The sequence below is a fragment of the Urocampus carinirostris genome, chromosome 4, assembly GCF_059441175.1.
Source record: "Urocampus carinirostris isolate Australia breed hairy pipefish chromosome 4, RoL_Ucar_1.0, whole genome shotgun sequence".
Classification (NCBI taxonomy): Eukaryota; Metazoa; Chordata; class Actinopteri; order Syngnathiformes; family Syngnathidae; genus Urocampus; species Urocampus carinirostris.
In genome coordinates this window covers 29,126,582-29,147,035 of record NC_142352.1, presented here as the reverse complement: position 1 = coordinate 29,147,035, position 20,454 = coordinate 29,126,582, and the positions used below count along the sequence as shown (strand labels likewise).

Genomic DNA, 20,454 nt, shown 5'->3' with positions numbered 1-20,454 from the left:
AGATACTCATAGAAAGAGCCATATATGGCTCGCGAGCCATAGGTTCCCAACCCCTGGATTAAAGCAACAAAAACAACCGGAAGAGCCATTTTGGACCTGATTTGTCATCACAGTCTGGCTTTCGGTCATTTTTGCTCATCTAGCCCAGGGGTGGCCAACCTGGTCCTCGAGAGCCGCATGTCCTTGCTAACAAGCTGAAAATTTGCATCACATGTTTTGGAGCAGAGAAAACTCCAAAGCATGCAGGACATGCTGCTCTCTAAGACCGGGTTGGCCACCCTTGATCCAAGCCACATTGAGAGGCAAGTACTGGGTTTTCGACAACAGTTTCCTCACCCATGGTCAAGCTTGGCTCTACAAAAACAAGCAACTTGTGTTTTACAACAACTAAACAACTCGACATGTGAGGGCAAGCTTGGCCATTATCGGAGTGTGAATTTCAAATAAATGGCTTACCCAATCGTCCAAAATCCCCTTCGCCCCATGTATAAAGTTCTCCATCCTCACATACTGCAGCACTATGTCGGTAGCCAGCAGATACACATACCACCACCTGTTGTAACAAAGAGCAAAGCTTAACATAAATACATCTACTTATGTATGTTGGTGAATTTACACGGGTTTATTTCTATTTTTTTTATTTATTGGAATATATTGAAATGAAAATCGATTCAGGCGAAAACCGGCAAAATTTAATCCTGAATTAAACAGTATATTGTTCCATTATGGCACATATCACATTAATCTAGCGCAAGAATCTTTGACTTGACAAAATAAAGACATGATGGGAATTTGTCACAGGCTAAGTGCAACAATTTCATTAACATCGCATAGCTTTATGCAAGAGTTCATGCATGAGTAATTAGAATGTCCATGGAAATATTTGTAATTTACAGCTATATGTGGGATTTGAAGTGGTGACCTCTTAGAGGCATTATCAAACCCTTGTTAATTATCAGGAGTGGTACGTCAAATAGTGGGTGTGGTGAAGTTGGATTTACATTATGTTGAAAATGAATACAAAAATGATATAATCACAGTTAAAATGTACATTTACATTTAGGCATGACATGTTCCAACATGTTGGAGTTTGAACAGATGAGAGAGTTTTGGACATTAAAATTTAACCAAGAATTAATTGCGTGTATACCAAAATTGCCTGTCTTCAAAGCTATTTGCTTCAGTCCTGGCTTTGCAGGCAACTTTTATGTCATCTTATTGTACATTGAATGTATACAGCACTTTGAGTTGCATTTCAGTTTCAAAAAATGGTTATATGAATAAATTTTGATTAAGATGACCTCGTGCATCTAAATATGGTCTCAGATCTGCTGGACCAACATCCTTTGGTAGCCGGATTAAGCGGATATTCAATGCACTCTTATTTCCATTGATGTAATGTGTTGATTGCTGCATAAATGGCGCGACACAACGAGTTGATTTCTTGCCAATGCTTTCAATTATCAATTTTAATCAATTTTATCTATTCGGAATTTGCAGTCCTAAGAGTTTTCAATAAAACTGAAGTAAACTGTTTGAAGCATTACCTTGCCCTGTAGCGGCCCTTGGATAAGTTTGGGGTACTTCTGAGTTGAACTGTTCCCGTGACCCAGTTTGCCATAATCACCATCACCCCAGCTGAACACTTCACCCTCTGTAGTGAAGGCAAGTGTGTGGCCGTCCGATCCTTTAGATGATGACACTTTCTTTATGGAACGCTGGGGTTCAAAGGTCAGCTTCTTCAGTGTGGACTGGTTGTTGGAGTCCCCAAGTCCTAGGCGCCCATAGCTTCCCTTACCACAAGCCCGCACAGAACCATCAGAAGAGATTACAAACGTGCAGTATTGGCCTGCTTCAATCTGTTGAACAAAGACAAATTCAATGAATAAATTCATCAAGTATTGGGATTGTTTGCCCATTATCTAAGATGTTGGTTTATTCAAGAGAAATATTACATTTTTGTCTAAATCTGGTTATATAAATTTGTCGTTGCCTTCATGGAAAAAGAGACATACATTTTTTGCGGAATAACATTGTTTTTTAATCCAATTGACATTCAAATAATTTTGGAAGTAATTTAGAGACCGGCAGGCAAGCTGCACACTAGCATCAGGTATCCACGACTCCAGCAAGGTCTCCATGATGATTAAAATAAAAAGGTCACAAATGTAGCGGGTTCCCACGAGTTGTAGCTCCGGGTCATTTGTTTCATGGGTAATGGATCTGGCGTTGGTGAAATACCACCCCCACAGGGGTGTCTTAAGAGAGTTGTTAGCCTAGCCGTAGCGCACTAGGCCAGACCTGCAGCCTTGCAATTGCTTTCTTTCCTTACATCGCTTCAGTTGATTCCCCTGCTCAATAACAAAACACTGAATACCCGCTGGTAATCAACATTTCTTTGTGCTCTTCGGACTTTCCTCAGAGTCCGATTTAATTGATGAATTTATTTTCAATGTAATGAGCCACAAAGGCTACCAACTGTCGCGCCATTGTTTGTTTTGGTAGCCATTTTTGTAAACTTTGCCTTGCCTTTTTTGTCTTGTGTTGTTAAAATTTGGCTACTTATTGGCAAGTGCCAAACCCAAACTGTGACTGTTCTGGTTAGCTAACATTCTCACAAACATGGAACTATAAATCCTTGAAAAAAAACGCTGTGTCTTGCGATTACACAATCGCACTACGTCACATCGCAGTATGGATTAGATTTCGGTTAATTGTGCAGTCCTAAGCACAGCCTTCAGTAATTTCATGTAACAGAACACTTTTTAAAAAAGTGACCGCGTTTTGGGAAGGTAGCCCTACTAAAGATGGAACAGCTTTTTGGAATGAACCACATAGACACATGATAACCAATGGGATAAAACAACAAATGTCAAGATACCTTTTTTTCAGTTAATGAGCAGTTTTGTCTTACCGTCTGTGCATCAGCAAAACTGGGGGCCAACTTTGGTTGCAGGATTTTCTCCTGCGTACCCTCCACCAGTTGATGGCTGCTGTTACTTCCCCACACGTACACCTCACAGGTTTCTGAGACCACAGGTGCTTCACCTGTTTGGATGCTGTCGGGACTAACACATGTGCGGGAGTAGTCGGATGCCATTCGACATACCTAAAAGAATAAAAAAATTACGGTTATGGGAATTTCCCGTGTATAGATTTACATTGCTATTGTAGCTTTATAAAGCCCCTTTACTTCTTGATTGTCTAACAGTAAAAAATGTCAGCTCATGCCAGGGATGTACACATAGAAACATCTAGTGTACATATTCAGTGCATCCAGTACATAGCATGTATAAACTAGTGTAAAACAACTTATCATCTTACTTCTTCGAAAAGACAAAGTGCTGCCTCGTACAATGAACATAGCCCATCAGGGTTTCGTGTGGGTTCCCTCCATTGACTGCGGTCCGCTGAGGAGCCCTGAAATGAGAGTTTGGTTTTGAACGATTCTTAGAATGCTCACAAAACCGAAATATCATTTTCCAGTTTAAATCCAAGGAAATCGGAATTGTGAGTTGTATACAAACACCGTACCTTAGAATATGGATTTGTGATTTTCCCCAAAATAAATAGCTACAGTTAAGAGAAATGAAACCCCCTTGCAGCCCAGGACTCTTCGAGGAAGTAGTTCAGCAAGATTACGGAAGGTTGTTGTATTGGCATACTGAAATTTGTTTTTTGTGGACTATATTAAAGATTTTAGGTTATTCTTTACAGTTAGCGAATGAATCACAAAATATTTAGAACTAGGATTTAGAACAAGTCTATTACCACAAATTTGTGTGCGCAGACCAAAATCAAAATAATACTACTAAACTACTAATAAAACTACTTAATAACATACTCACCAATGAGCGTCTCATCTGCATGAGGATGTTCATGAAACAATCATAGCCAATGAGACCTTCTTGAGACTGTACGACTTTGTCTTCCATTGAACTAACTACAGCTGATGCTGCCAGTCCCATCTCAATCCATTCAAGCAAATAGCGAAGAGAGCCCCTCTGGGATGCAAGTCCAAGTAGCAACTCCGAGGCAAGACGTTGACCTAAAATATCAGCCCCTGAGTTTGGCATAGTAACTCCCTTAAGAAAAGTTGTGACCTGGGCCAGACAGTCCAGGCCCATTGGTGGGATCTTACTCTCATTGGCCAGCGAAAGGGGTGGCAGTGAACTAACTACATCAATGGCTGTCCGGATAACATCATTACACAAGTTCAGGTTGCCACCAAGCCCCCCGCATGGGTTTGGTGGAGGAGGCATCATCCAACTCTGTCGCAGCAGTGCAAAGAGAAGGCTTAGGCCTGTCCGAACACCCATCTCAATGAGTGCATCAGTGCTAGAGCGGGGTCTCTCACTGACACAGTGCAGATCACTCGAGCCTGAGTTGTTCTCCGGAGAGTGCTGCTGCTGCTTGACTTTTCCTTTGTCATGATACTTGTTGGAAAGTGCATAGAAAATACGCTGAAGAACCAACACTCGTTTGCGCAGTGCAGCAGCAAACGGAGAATCTGAGCAGACCATCTTAGCCAAAGCCAATTGGCTGCCCAGGAGAGCATCCAAGTAGTGTTCCTGTTCATCACTGGATAAGGACTCACGCTCAAAGTCTGGCAGTTGGGGACCTTTTAAACATAGCACCTGCTGGGGCAGCAGAACAACCTCTTTGTTGGCCAAGAGCTTGGAGTACAGGACAGAGACACCTTCTCGGGTAGCTATAGACTCGCTGTCCTCTGTAATCCAGGAGCTGTTTAGGTGCTCCAACCATTTGAGTTTTACTGGTGGGATCATTAACGCCATGGCAAGTCACTCTGGCGCCATCAGTCCTGCAAAAAGAAATACAATACGCTAGTTAGTGTAAAAATCAGTTAACCAATAACATAAAATTGAGGTGGGGTATGAGGTGACCTTGAGTATAATTTACAAGAGAAGATTTAGGATTCAAATATATAAATTTCATTTAAAGGGTTTAGGTGTAAAGTACTTCAGAAGAGTATTTCAATATTGTAAAATAGTATTTCAAATTGTGTACCGGAAGTTTGAATCCAGATTGAAAAATAAATAAGAAAGACACCAGGGTGCTTTTGCTCAATTGAAAGTGTTTCAGCTCAATTCTGTGTTACACGCGACGTCTAAAGGTAAAATTCAGGTAAACATTTTCATAGAAATAAAAGAAACAAAATAACGTTTCAAGTTTCGGATAAAGAAGTAATGTAGTCATTCGGACTTAAACCTGAGCTTGTGCGCTGTTTTCTGAGTTTGCAGTTCTCATAAACTGGAATTGGACCACCAATCGAGATCAAATCGAAAGGTACCTCAAGATGAGAAAGAGTTTTGGTTGTTTTTTTTTTAGGATAGGGCAGATATGAAGGGGTTCTGTGTTTTAAAGTGAATTGTGTTGATAAACGTAAAAGAAATAAATACAATTTTGGAAAATAAAATTCTATCCACGCATATCTAATTTATTTGACAAATGTCACTGATGCGTTTTGTTTCCTGGTTGTGCTCAGTTTATAGATTAGGTTTGCGTGTGCAACATACACTAGGAACTAAAAAGAAAAATAGAAATGTAATAAATGGCAAGGGCAATACAGACAACGGAATCCATTATAATTATTTGTTATGCTATGATGAAAGAAATCACAAGATTACAAGTGCTCAGTAGATCAAAACCGAAAAAAAATGTGAAACTAAATTTAATAGAGTTTGTAAACCTATGGTCAGCCAGTATGTAATGGGAGTATCTGAACCTGCAGTATTTGAAATTGTCTAAGAGAGTGATGATCTTGGACGTACGAGGTTTTGCACAGACATCAGCTTTTTTTCTCAGCATACTCTTAAGACAACATTGTTATTTTTTGATGCATCACATTTTTAAAAAGCGACAACCCATCCATCCATCCATTATCTGCACCACTTATCCTCAGTAGGGCTGGGGGGTGCTGCAGCTCATCCCAGCTGTCTTCGGACAGTGGTTAGGGGACAGCCTGAACTGGTTCCGAGCCAGTTGCAGGGCACACGGACAAAGACAACTCACTCGCTCATTCACACCTAGGGACAATTTGGACCGGCTAATTAACCTGACATGCATGATATTGGAATGTGGGAGGAAACTGGAGTGTTCGGAGGAAAACAAGGCAAGCAAGGGGAGAACATGCAAACTCCACACAGTAAGGTTCGATCTCATGACCTCAGAACTGTGCCGCACACGCGCTAACCACTGCGCCGCAGTGCTGCCCAAGCAACAATCCAATAAATTTAAGACCTAAACTGTCAATGGCAACCACAACAACAAAAGTGGGAAGGATTTGACACTCCTGTTTGCACCAGATAGGGACCATCAAAACACATGACCCGCACCTTCAAGGTCATAGCCCATCTGTGGATGTTATTTCATAGCTTTTGCCTGCCTGGGTTCCAAGACATTTCAACCTTCACTAATTTACAACAAAACAAGTGTGGAAATCTCCAGACTTGGCCCGATTGAAATAACCACACATATCTTTATATTAAAAAGGAAGAAGAAGATCATTTGAGTAGCACACCTCAAACACAAACAGGACCCGACCCAGCCTACTACGAAATGCAATAAATAAAATCTAAATTCAGGCATGAAAATGGGTCAGGGCTTAAAATTGTGAGAAGGATGTGGAGGAAATACCGTTTTTTTGTGTAAAACATGCACTCCTATTATTTTATTTTTTAAATAAAAATAGGTCTAAAATTTAGTTTTGACTTTTTCTCAGCTCAGAGTTAGCATTGAAAGTGACAAAGATTTTTGAATACATCCGGCCATGATTCAAATCATTTACTGACAACTATGAACACGGGTGATTCTCTATGAACATTTCATGTCTTGTTCTAAAATTTGCCAAATGTATTAAAAAAAATAATTTGCAATCATTTATCACAAATAAAATGCATTCCAAATAGTATTTTGTGTTTTGGATAACTTTTTGGCAACACACAAGCTTAATTTGATTGATTACATTGAACTGCAGACACAACTTCAACCCGCTAATTAATTGAATAGCTGATGTGTGTTCATAATGTTACAATGCTTGATGTGAAAGTGTTGATGTCTAAATTATGGTAATGTGGTCTGTGATACTGTATTCCATGAATTTCCAGTCATTCCAGATTTGTGAAAATGCTAGACTATGAGGGATATCATAAAATATCAGATCAGGGTACAATTTGCCGCACATGCATGCAGCCACAGGAGTAGTCACTGCCCGAAAAATAATCATGATGTAATTTTTCCACCCTGTTGTTGTTTATTCCACACTGTTAGGTAGGATTATTTTTAGAATATATATATATATATATATATATATATATATATATATATATATATATTAAAAGCATTAATTACTGTAAATGTTTGTGCCATGTTGAGAAGTGAGGAACATTAAATGCACACATAGATGTGAGTATTTGAAAATGCCATTGTTTTTCATGCTTTCTGTTCTGGGTTTTAAAAAAAAATCATCTTTTTTTACGATACAGGCATATACTGTTCTTAAAAAATAAGTTACAATGTCAAGAATAAAAAAGCCCCAAAGCATGATGTTTCCGGCCCCATACTTCATAGTGGGTATGGTGTTCTTCAGTATTTCTTCTTCTCAAAACATGAGAACCTGTGTTTCTACCAAATTGTTCTTTTTGTTTCATCTGACCACAAAATATTATCCCAGTCCTCATCTGGATCATCCAAATGCTCTTTAGCAAACCGCAGATGGGCCTGGACGTGTAGTGGCTTTAGCAGCGGGGCACGGCTGGCAGTGTAGGATTTGAGTCCCTGGCAGCCCAATGTGTTACTGATAGCTCTCTGTAGGTCATTCACTAGGTCTCCCCGCTTGGTTCTGGTATTTTTCTCACCGTTATTTCTGTTATTTTGACGCTACGGGGTGAGATCTTGCATGAAGCGCCAGTTCAAGGGGTATTATCAGAGAACATGAAGGTCGTCCATTTTTTAAATAATTGCTCCCACAATTAATTTCTATAAACGAAGTGTTTTACCTATTGCACAGTCTTCCCAGCCTAGTGCTGGTCTACAATTTTTTCTCTGGGGTCTTTCGACAGCTCTTTAGTCTTGGCCATCGTGGAGTTTTGGAGTGTGACGGACTGAAGTGTTGGGCAGGTGTCTTTTATTCTGATAATGCGTTAAAACAGGTGCCATTAATACAGGTAGCTTGTGGAGCCTCATTAGAAGTTTGAAGAAGAAGAAGTTTGTGTGCGTTGGGCTTAAGGCTCATTTCTGAAAAAACGCTCAAATTTACTCCTCGTACCTCTAATAATCACAAGTCGTTCGAGGCTCTTGTTATGAGGTCCTCTCCATTGTCAATTTATGTGATAACTATCTATCGCGCACCAGGACCATACACAACTTTCTTAGACGAATTTGCTGAACTTTTGTCTGAACTAGTAACTTATGCAGACAAAATTATAATCATGGGGGACTTTAACATTCATATGAACTCCCCACTCAGTTCACTCACTGTTGCGTTTCAGTCTTTAATTGATGCATTTGGTTTTAATCAACTGGTTTATTTGCCAACCCATAAAGATGGAAACACGCTCGACTTGGTTCTGACTCGAGGAGTTTCAACCTCAAACATGACGGTGCTATCGTGTACTACAGTTATCTCGGATCATTATTTAGTTACATTTGATGTGCTAGCTAAATGTAGTACCAAAAAAACAGAAGGATTCACTGGACGCAATATAAGCACGGGCACAGTTTCTGAGCTCTCCGATATTCTTCCAGGAGCAGTTGCGTCCTTTCCTTCCTACATAGGCTCCATCGAACCACTCCTAAATGAATTCAATGCTACTCTGGCTAGTGCCCTGGATTCAGTAGCGCCCATCCGGCTTAAATCACGACCTAAAAGACGCACACCTCGGTTTAATGATGAAAGTAGATCCCTTAAACGAGAATGCAGGAAATCTGAAAGAAAATGGCACGCTACCAAGCTTGAAGTTTTCCATCAAATCTGGTGTGATAGTTTGTTGAAGTATAAAGCGGCCCTGGCCTCTGCAAAATCTGCCTACCTTTCGAAGGTGATTGCGTCACAAAAGAACAATCCCAAGGTCCTTTTCGACACGGTAGCATCGCTCACAAGGCAACAGACTATCCCAGATAGCTCCACTCATTCTGCCCACGACATAATGGTCTTCTTTACTAAGAAGATCCAAAGCATACAGGAAGAAATTGCTAAAGACAGTATTAATTCATCACATACTAAAGCACTCAAATCTATAGATGCACGACATGGTGGCTGTCCAGGGATTGTCCCGTTTTAGTGAACTGTCACTCGATAATCTTAAAACAGATGGTGAATACGGCCAAACCGACGACTTGCCAGTTCGACCCGCTTCCAGGTTCACTTATTAAAGGTCTCTTTGGCGTTCTTGCACCTTCAGTTCTAAATATTTCAAACATATCACTCTCCTCAGGTGTAGTTCCAGCTGCTTTTAAGTCCGCCGTCATTAAACCCACACTGAAACGACCCAACCTTGATCCAGAAAACTTATGTAATTATAGACCTGTGTCAAACCTACCGTTTCTTTCTAAAATACTTGAAAAAGTAGTGGCACAGCCGCTGAATGATTTCATGTCCGAGAACAATCTCTTTGAATCAATGCAATCAGGATTCAGGGCTAACCACTCTACTGAGACAGCTCTGATTAAGGTAACCAATGATCTCCTACGGGCAATGGACTCTGGCGCATCATCACTTTTGCTGCTGCTGGACCTTAGTGCTGCATTTGACACAGTGGACCATAATATCTTGCTAGAATGGTTGGAAAAATGGATTGGTCTCTCAGGAAACGTCCTCTTATGGTTCAGATCCTACCTCTCAGATAAGACACACTGCGTTAAATATGGCGAATAGACATCTGAGCCATTTAGTGTTACTTGTGGTGTTCCGCAGGGTTCAGTGCTTGGCCCCCTTCTCTTCAGCATTTATATGCTTCCGCTAGGTGATATTATTCACAAGTATAATATCAGCTTCCATTGCTACGCAGATGACACTCAACTCTATCTCCCGATGGAGGAATCTGCCACACTAATCTGTGGAAATTTGGAGGCCTGCCTCACTGAGATAAAAGAGTGGATGTCACTCAATTTCCTGCGTCTTAACTCTGAAAAGACTGAAATGTTAGTTATTGGTCCATCTAAGTCCCGTGACTTATTCTCTAAAACCGCTGTGAACATAGACAATTGCCACATCACACAGAGCTAACTGGAGAGGGACGGGCACCACCAGGCTGTGCGTGCCCAAGACGCACCAGAGGAAATGGTGCCCTTACTACCCATGTGGTTAAGGGAATCACCTACCTACCCCAGTTTCTACCTATATACATAGCAAGTATGTATGTGACATGTCAAGTCAAGTCATGTGTATTTGTATAGCCCTTAATCACAGAGAGTCTCAAAAGGGCTGAACAGACCACAGATTATTGCAAACCACAGACTATTTTTACACCATCCCCTGATCTATAACCTACATGAGGGCAAGGAAACTCAAAAACCTCAGCATGAGGTACATTAAGAAACCTTGAGAAGGGACCGCACATGAGGTAATCCCCCTTGCAGGATGACCAGGCTGCATTGGATGTTGCATTAACAAACAATACACAGCTCTTGTCAACATAAAATATAGGTTGTTACATCATGATTATGTTTCGGGCGGTGACTAGTCCCCTGGCTGCATGCATATGCGGCCAATCGTACCGTGCTCTGGCCAATCTCTACAAAGGTAGGCCCAACTGGAGATTGGGCGTGGAAATCCTGACTTTAGAAGCAAGCATGCTTGGGAACGGTAGGATGACCCTAGAATAATCGCGCCCAATGGAATTTAAATTCGATATACTGTTCTAGTACCGTAATCACTCAAAGTCAAATAATTACTTCATAAGAGGGCTGCAATAGTTACTCGACATTGATGACAAAAATCGACCATAGGAATAGTCGAAAATGCATGTAATTGTCGCCAGACACGGTTTTCCCAACAGAGAGAGGCATCTCTATATGAACATAATCTCTGACGAGAGCCGAGCATGTGTCATAGCGTGTCAGCTTCTAGCGGTAAAGGCTGCGTCTACGTCAACAAAGTCTACCTAAACTTATAAAGTTTTGGAGCATTTAAGCGTGGATACGGCCAATAAAAACACTACTTGCAAAATTTGCAAAGCAGACCTTGCTTATGATGGCGGTAGATGGGTGACACACAAACACTTATATAGCATGTCACAGTAGAACGAAAGAGAAAAAGACTCGCCTCTGTAAAATTCAAGTGACGTTCAAGCCAATACGGTTTTGAAGACCTGCTCAGTTTATACACGTATATTTCACTATAAATGAGAGCTTAAGCGTTATACCAGACTGTGCCTGACAAACGTATTAGAAATTAAATGCATGCAGTCAAAAGAAAAAATGTCTGTTGTTAAAACCATTTCATTTCTGACTGTTGAAAAATATTAAGTATTGTTACAGATTTTGTGGTTAACCACTGAATGCACTTCAAAAATTGGACATCATATTTGCTTTATTTACTGTTGCTAATCTGCCTCTTCTTGATTTACAGGTATACAAATGTTTATCCTTTTCGAATGTATTGTAAATCTGTCTGTCCCTAAAAAATGGACAGAGGTTTATTTATGTACTTATGTCTATAATGTCCAATCAAAGCGCATAATTGGTTTTGGAAAATGTATTTGTATTCAATTTTTGTACAAAACCACAGTATATTTAATAAAATATGTATTTTTCATTGAACTAATTTCTCTTGTGTTTATTATAATTTGCCATGTAATTAAATTAATTTCATGTAAAATTTAAGCCAGGACTGAAGCGACCATAGGGCGCACCATGTAAACAGGAGCAGTGTCCGTAGCTGGTTCTACTTGCGTATTTAACAAATACACAGGTCGCACCTCATGATAGGGCGCAAGTGCCCTCTGTTGCAGCCGATGCTAATGTGCCTAAGTCCGACTCCCCTTTGCCTTAAATAGCCTTCTCAGAGCTACGGTGTTTGTATTGTTTGTACATGTTTTAATAAACTCATTATAAAGACCACGATTGCTTTTTGGTTTTAATCACGCCAATCAATATTACTTGATAAACACATTATACAGACTACAATCACGATACATGTTTTGTCAGAAGCATAGTGCACGTTTGTCAAAGGGGAGTTTTGCAGTCAAGTCAATTTTAGGCACAACAGCGCTCGCGGCTGCTCGGTTTCCATGATCTTCCGTGTGGCAATGAAGTCAACACACCCAAGAAGATAAAAACACGGGAAACCATTCAATGGAGGGAATGCGATGTTTTGGATTCAAGTAATATTTGGGGTGACAACTCTGTTCAGCCTCCGGTCGCACAATAACTTGCAAATTGCTAGAAACGCTACGGCGTTAGCATTCATGAGCACTAACACCAATACTGCTTTGTGTGTGACGTCACGTGTCATCTTCTGCACAAGCAAGCAGCTAGTGGCGTCCAAACAAGAGATGATTAAAAGTCACAGGACATTGCATGCAAGATGCATTTAGTTGGAAGTATAAACAATCCCACAAAAACTTCGGATTCCACCCCAAAATTTTATAAGTCTCAGGTATGACACGGCCAGGGCTCAGACCTGCGACCTCCCAGTCACGAGGCTGGCGTCAAATCTTACACGGCTTTAGATGACACACGGGGCGCACTGCACGATGGGACCTTATGGTCGTGAAAATACAGTACTAGTCTTTTTTTTTTAAATTAAATTCAAGATAGTCTTTTTTTATCCCAAGCATCTGCAGTATGTGCTTTAGCAGCAGTTTTGCTTTAGATACAAAATTCGACAGAGGGTCATAAAATGTTGCAGAGAGCAGTTCCACTTACTCACAAAAGTGTAAATTACAGATGTGTTCAAAAAGAGAAAAATATACAAACATCAATCTACAGAAAACAATTGCAAATACAAGGTGTTCAAAAAGATGTGAGGACATTTTGGCATTCAATATCGCGGAAAATATTAAGGATATAAAAACACTTTTGAAAAATTCTGAAAGCTAAATTCAATGTTTACATGAAATGTTCAAAGATGTTCAATGTGAGCACCATTGGCCACATGACACATCAAGACGATAGTCAAATTTTTGCCAATCGTATTCCAGCATTACTTTGTCAAGGCTTGCGACAGCTTTTTAATCGTGCCTTTAGCACATTCACGTCTCTCTGAAAAGAAGGGCACAAAGACCAATGTTTTGACAAATCTCCACAAAAGAAAATCGAATAGTGTGAGAACTGTGTGGCCAGGACATGAGATCGTGATCATTCTGCCTAGACCGTCCAATCCATCTGTCTGGCAGTGTTGTGTAGTGTTGATAAAACGTGGATGAGCTTAAGGCACGAATAACAGAAGCTGTTGCAACCATTGACAATACAATGCTGGGACGTGTTTGGCAAGAATTTGACCATCAGCTTGATGTGTGTCTTATGTCCAATGGTACTCAGGTTGAACACCTTTTAAACTTTGTAAATATTGAGATTACACACTTTCGGAATTCAACATAAGTGATTTTATATCATCAATAGTTTCCGAGATATTCAATGTCAAAGTGTGCCCAAGACTTTTGAAACACCCCGTATAATCATGCTTTTCAATTCATTCCTTAAGCATTGTTTTTGGAGCAGAAGCTTGGACACATTGCTGAGTCTTTATAATTACCTTATTCTACTCAAAACAGGTACATGACAGGTTCCATTGTGTCAACACGTTGCTGACATCCAGATAATGCAAGACCTTGGCAAAATCCTAGGGGTTTGGGTGATAAGAGTATGTAGGATTTATACAAGCGCTTAACCCTCAGTAAGCCAAAAGGTCAATCTTACAGTTGCAATGGTCCATGCTACTACTCGCGTTGTGTTTGCTTTCATTTTAGTGAACTCTTGCCCAACGTTATTTAAAGAATGCGTCACGCCAGGTCACGCAACCAAAAACAGTGGTTTGCATGAAGGCTTGCCGACTTACTGTATTATACTCGACAGGGGATTGTTTATGACAAACAGCTTCATCAACCGCTGATAGCATAAACACAGGACACGTATGTGCTCCCAACACATGGGTGTGATTACGCAAGGAATGTCAACTTACGACTTATTACGACAAAACGAGCCAGTAAGATGACTGACAACTACAAGCAAATATTAACGTAATGTGACATATGCAAAATTGCTATACGTCATCGAGCTAGTCAGGAAACCCCGAAAGGTAGCCAACACCCTTATGTCCAGGTATGACGATGGGGCTCGGGAATTACAAGTTGTGAATTTTAGTTGGCATACTGAAAACAACACATTTGATAGTGATAATTGCGAAAGTTGACAATAATACTTGGACTGTCGTCTCATAGCAGGTTAGCTTGCCGGCTATGCTTAACAGTTAGCAGAGATGAATGCTCGCTTACCGCCCCCAACTGTCAAAGGCTTCCTCTGTTTTGTGTTTACGGGAGAATATTCAACGCATCGCGTCAACACGAAGGCTTCATGTAATCTCCACAGGTTTGCAAAAAACACTTGTTAGGCCAAATACAGGGCCGTGCATGGTTGTCCATGCCTTCTCGCCGCCTCTTCCGTCCCTGCCACTGCAGTGAGTGCGTGGAGCCCCAGCCCAGTCATGATGTGTCGTTCCCGAACGAACGATCTCTATCAACCGGCTCTTGGAAGTGAACGAGGACTCATCTAGAGCCTGTGGTGTGCCATAAAATGCTTCCCCGGGCTACGTACAGCTTCGTTTTGCCAGGACCACCTTTACTCCTTTTATTTTTCCGTCACCACAGACGGAACTGAACATTTGCCATTCACCCCAGTTCAAGAAACTCAAGGCCCTTGGAATGGGTGGAATGACACTCTCACCTTGATGGACAGTTCCTGGACGTACCCAGGTCACCCTGCAGCAGGGGTCAGGAACCTTTATGACCCAAAGAGCCATAAAAGCAAAAAAATGTTTTTAAAAGAAATTGAGAGAGCCACATCATATATTTTCTGACAAAATTGAAAAAACTGCCAAACACGCTCTCTAGACAAAAACTAATTATTCAGCACATATTATTTCACTGCGTGTCATTTGATGATTTAATCAAGTGTATGAAATGATAATAATGCCAAATCCTGTGTCCCAAATCAATGTAAATATGCCATTTACAATTTGTCTTCCACCTTAAGTTGAGAGTGTTGAGGCAATTTTTTTTCCATGAAATTTGTCCTTAATAACAGTTTCAAAACAATGTGCATGCAAAGTTCTTTTGTAAAAATGTCACAAATTACTGCAAACAATAAGCATATCGTCATATTCGCTTTCAGTGTAGACTGCACTGAGTGAGAGAAGGAAGTGCCTTGCGCTGTGTGCAGGGATCCGCCCACCTGTACTGCTCACCCAATCAAAGTCGTTTGCCAGCGTTTTCATTTATCAGTTTACGGTAAATGGTTTCTTATCGAACTTCTGCATTAAGTTGCTTTGGCTTTATATGGACCAAAATCGGGATGAAATCACTTGACTTCTGAACGCCACAGAGAGATGTGCGATAGTTACATTTTATTTCGGAGCATATGTACTAAGAGCCATATATGGCTCCCGAGCCATAGGTTCCCTACCCCTGCCCTACAGAGACCACAAATCTGCACTTGCCTACAATAAAATCTGATGCCATAAAGTGTTTTGATTGGAATAAAACCATTTAGGGCTATGTATTGATAAGCTATTTGTCCCATGATTAATAAGTGTCGTTAGGGGGACATTAACTGCTAACAGATACATTCTACTTAAATTCCACCCATTGGCTTCAGATCCATTCTTAAGCAGGGTCCATTTTTCTCACTGTTATATAGCATTCAAGTGTCACCCAAAGATCAGCACAGCGGTGCAGTGGTTAGCTGCACAGTTCGAACCTCCTGTGTGGAGTTTGCATGTTCTCCCGGTGCTTGTGTGGGTTTCCTCCCACATTCCAAAAACATGCATGGTAGGTTAATTGGCTGGTCCAAATTGTCTCTAGGATTGATTGAGCGAGTGGTTGTCTGTCCCTGTGTGCCCTGTGACTGGCTGGCAACCAGTTCAGGGTTTCCCCTGCCTACTGCCCAAAGAAGGCTGGGATGGGCTGCAGCACCCCCGCGACCCTACTGAGGATAAGCGTTGCGGATAAAAGATGAATAGATGGATGGGTGGGTGGGTGTCATCCATCTTCAAATAATATGGAGAGAAAGGAACCATCAGGGGTTTGGTGTTTTTAAGGGTTATTGTTCTATCTTCGTTATTCATTATCCATTATCCGTTATCGATCAGTTCATAATACGCTACAAAGCCTAGGAGCCGGGACACCTACTCTCAGCCAAAAGGCCAAGCTAAGGTCCTAGCCCTAAAGCCTTGCTGCGATCATTGCGAATGCACCGTTCCCGGAGGTACTGCAATACCGGGCCGATGCGTGGAGTGGACAGAGTAAGCTCCTAGTCCATCTCCGGATTGCAAAAATCAAAGATCATGGCTACTACACAGAGCAATTTTGGCCAATAAGCCGAGAAGCGATCCGTCCAGACATATCTAGAACCTTATAACTCCATGGATAGTACACAAATCCTAACAAGGTTTGAACAAATTTATTGAGACTAATAACAGAAAACAATCATGACAATCTCAACAGCAATCAAGCACATTGACAATATTATATTCCAATATGACGTTTTTAACAGCAAACACAAAGTGAGGTTTGAACAACCCTTCTCGAAAATCTTATTAGCAATCAAGCATATTCACAATTTCATTATATAACATCTTTGTTAGTGTCAATAGATCCGTCCAGGCCAAAGTCGATTGTCCTCGGTCTGAACAAATCCACCGACACCAACAGCAGCAAAACAAACACGACAATATCATCCACCGACACCAACAGCAGCAAAACAAACACGACAATCTCAACAGCCATCAAGCATATTCACAATTTTTTTATATCTGACAATATGACGTGACGATATGACGTTTGTATCAGTGGCACTTCACCTTCACGAAAAGCTGACCTGAGTGTGATCTTTTTTTCTCTTCCTGGAGTTCAACTCCAGATGCAGCTTGCAAGCTGACGGTTTCAATTAAACATTCTGTTGGTTCTTGGAGAAATTTTTGTACAAAGGAATTTCCCCGAATTGATAAGCATTATAGGGTAAACCTTTTGGTTTCTTTTTACTACTTTTTACTTAACCTTTTTACTGGTCGATTGTCCCAGTGTCCATTGTGTTTTCTTTTGTTTCTTGTTGATTACATGTCATAATAAATTGTTTATGTTATATTGCTCTGCCTGGTTAATGGCTCCATCTCTTTTTGGATTAGTAATTCATATCAGAACTCCAAAAACTCAAAGTGATAACTTAATTTAAAATTAAATTAATTTGCAGCAAGTTTTTGCTCCTTCAAACAAAATGAGAGAAATCTCAAAACCAAACCTTATGGTCAAGCGCTAGCGATATCTTGAGGTGAATTTGTTAATCGATTGCACCAAGGGATACTTTTCAACACTTAATACATTTATCCATCCAATATCCGCACAGCGTATCCTCAGTGGGGTCGCAGGGGTGCTGGAGCCCATCCCAGCCAACCTCGGGCAGTGGGCAGGGGACACCCTGAACTGGTTGCCAGCCAGTCGCAGGACACACAAAGACAACTCACTCACTCATTCACACCTAGGGAAAATATGACCGGCCAATTAACTTCACATACATGTTTTTGGGAGAAAACCGGAGTGCCCAGAGGAAACCCATCCAAGCACAGGGAGAACATGCAAACTTTACACAGGAAGACTGGTAGCTGGATTTGAACCTATGACCTCAGAACTGGGCCGCTCACATGCTAACCACTGCTCTGCCGTGCCGCCTCTAGATATATTCAATTAAAGCAAAAAACCCTACATTGTGTTTGAATGCCCGGGCAACAAAGAGTGCAATGAAACGCAGCATGTATTTTCAAAAAAATAAAAGGTAAAGTAAATACAATGAATACAGTTTAAATTTGATTTTTGTGCAAATGTCATACAAGTCAGTGCATGGGTAAAATACAGCGGCATCCTCTTTTCTCTCTTGTGATATCAAATGAACGCACCCTTTCTCGGGTCTGTACAACAAAACACAAATAATAACCCTAAGTGTCATGCAAAACATAACCTGAAAACAATCAAAAATCACTTAATAAAACAGCTACTTTGTTATTTAAAAAGTGCCTATGACAGGATTGTGTTTCTTTAATATGACTACCGTGTTGAAATTAGGTATGCAGCGAGAGGTAGTTACATGGTGACGCCACCCCTTTAAAAGGGGCCAAGTTTGGGCCTGCACAGCTCTGCTCTTACAGAGAGGGAAAGAGAAGACAGAAGAAAACAAAAAAGAAATTCCTCTGAGTTTTGCTCTGCAGCCAATTTTACCAGGTAGGAGTTCAAGCCTGCAAGCTACGAGTTCAGGTCACAACATATAACTTTGCCGCGTATAGCAGGCGACAACCTGTATCCCGTCTTTTTACAACCCGATACCAGTGAGAGAGCAGCAGTCAAACCGTTTCCACCAGTGGAGTCGTACCAGCTGATCTTCCCTCTCATCTCATACAGTAGTTACATAGTTACACCCTTAGTTGAAATGTTCAATTTTTAAAGCATTGGAAAACATTAAAAGTGTTTGTGTCATGTTTTTCCTCCCACAAAAACCATATTAAAAGGACAAATGACACCTCTCCCCCGTTCTTTTCAAATTGTAAACACTTTTGGAAAAGTGCCAGCAGGGGCGATTTCAGGTTCAAAAGTTTGGGGGTGCTGAGCACCTTGAGTGTCACGATGACTGATTTGGATCATCTTTGCCCGTTCGTTTGGCACCAGCTGCTGCGGGCTACCTGATTGGTTCCCCGTCCTACTCAAGCTCAGTCCTTTCACTCGCCTGTTGTCAGTCCGTCAGCGAACCTCTGTTTCTACAAGGCAAGCATTTTGACTCTGACTCCTGTCTGTCCTGTTTTTTACACCCGTTTTTCCACCCGTCCGTTCCTGATCTCCCCGTTTTACCTCCGGCCACGTTTGCTCTTCCGTCCCGGCTTACGACCCTTTTTGATCCCGACCGCGTTTTTGCTCTCCTGTCCCGTCTATCGACCTGTTTTTTCCGTCCTTGACACCATCATCTCCCGCTTCGGAAGATCCACTTACGCATTCGGATCACGATCCATTTGTGTGAGCGACTTGCTTCCCGCGTCCAGCAAGCACCGGATCGCCGGCACTGCCCCTCCTCTTTCTATCAATAAACTTGTGGTTAACGCTACGTATTTGGGTCCTGATTCAGTTCTGGTCGTGACATTGAGTGTCTGGGTGGTAAGAAAAAAAATCATTTAGAATCATTCTTCACTGTTAAGAAGTGTCACTTAACATTTGTAAAAATCACATTACAGTTTGTGGTTAGCAGAAACACTATTACTATGCAATACAACAATTATGCTACACTGATCATTTTTTCATTCAATTCAATGCAGCTAAAATGAGGACATATACAAAGTCATGGTATTGGGTGGTAAACTAGTCGTTAAACATAACCACTGTATAACTTACTCCCACCGTAATACACCGAAGCTTATGCATACACCGACACTATGCCACCAGTGACATTAGCCGGGCGTAAAAGAAGCTAGAGAGGGGGCGAGAACAGTGCCAGGAATCTAATGGACTGAACCATTTCAGTCTAGTATTTCCGACGCTGCGTTGTTCTCCTTTTTTCAGGGGGTTTACTTTTTAATTTTTTATTAAGCGTTTTTCATCACATTTAAGCCTATCCTGTCCTTTTGTAAAGAAAAATCTTTTTTTAAAGGTTATCTTTTTGGGGGGTGCTTGGGTAAAATTTGGGGGAATTTGAGCACCCCGAAAAACGGGCTTGTTACACTCCCATGATGCCAGGCGGAGCTAAAGAGCCACATGCGGATGCTGAGCCGCGGGTTGCCGACCTCCAGTCTGGACGATGGACCAGATCTCTGGTTCCCGTTCTTAAAGTTATATATAGATGCCCCCAAAAACCCGTCTTTTTTCCCTCAGTTATTTATTTTTTGGGTTTTTTGGGGGGTATTTTTCTTTCTTCTCTCTCATTTTAAATTTTATTTTCTTCCTTCTTTTTTTCTTTAACTCCATTTAACTCATTACTTCTTTTTTATTGCTATTTTCTTCTTTTTCTGTTTTCCTTTTTAATTTTAATTTTATTTTCTTTTTCAGTTTTTTTCCTTTTTATATTTATTTTTCTTTTTTTTTTCTAGCTTTGCACTTTTTTCTTTTTTTCCCTTTTTCTTTTTTTTCCTTTTTATTATTTGTAGTTGCTGTCGTTTTTTGCTTCCCCCCTCTTTAAGTCATTCAAGGCACGAATTTGCAAAATTGTTGGTACTACATAAAACATTAAAAACAAAATAAAGAGCCG

General features: G+C 40.9%; 1 protein-coding gene, 1 long non-coding RNA gene and 1 pseudogene across 3 annotated transcripts in view; 1 reads left to right on the top strand and 2 right to left on the bottom strand.

Moving 5' to 3' along the window:
- The window catches only part of herc1 (HECT and RLD domain containing E3 ubiquitin protein ligase family member 1), a 95,181-nt gene extending 81,273 nt beyond the window's left edge, over nucleotides 1–13,908 (bottom strand). For both annotated transcript variants that reach the window (XM_088334068.1, XM_088334069.1), the window contains exons 1-6: nucleotides 13,718–13,908; nucleotides 3,849–4,822; nucleotides 3,325–3,420; nucleotides 2,915–3,109; nucleotides 1,548–1,859; nucleotides 457–553 (exon numbers count right to left, since the gene is read on the bottom strand). In XM_088334068.1, coding sequence (XP_088190194.1) covers nucleotides 457–553; nucleotides 1,548–1,859; nucleotides 2,915–3,109; nucleotides 3,325–3,420; nucleotides 3,849–4,796 — 1,648 coding nt within the window. In that variant the 5' untranslated portion in view covers nucleotides 4,797–4,822; nucleotides 13,718–13,908. The remainder of the gene's footprint in view (nucleotides 1–456; nucleotides 554–1,547; nucleotides 1,860–2,914; nucleotides 3,110–3,324; nucleotides 3,421–3,848; nucleotides 4,823–13,717) is intronic.
- A 249-nt stretch (nucleotides 13,909–14,157) lies between these two features.
- On the top strand, nucleotides 14,158–17,319 carry LOC148367229 (uncharacterized). The gene is made up of 2 exons (XR_015850285.1): nucleotides 14,158–14,283; nucleotides 14,403–17,319. It is a non-coding gene; the product is annotated as an uncharacterized LOC148367229 (long non-coding RNA).
- On the bottom strand, nucleotides 16,422–16,568 carry LOC148367230 (U2 spliceosomal RNA; annotated as a pseudogene).
- Nucleotides 17,320–20,454: the final 3,135 nt, after the last annotated feature.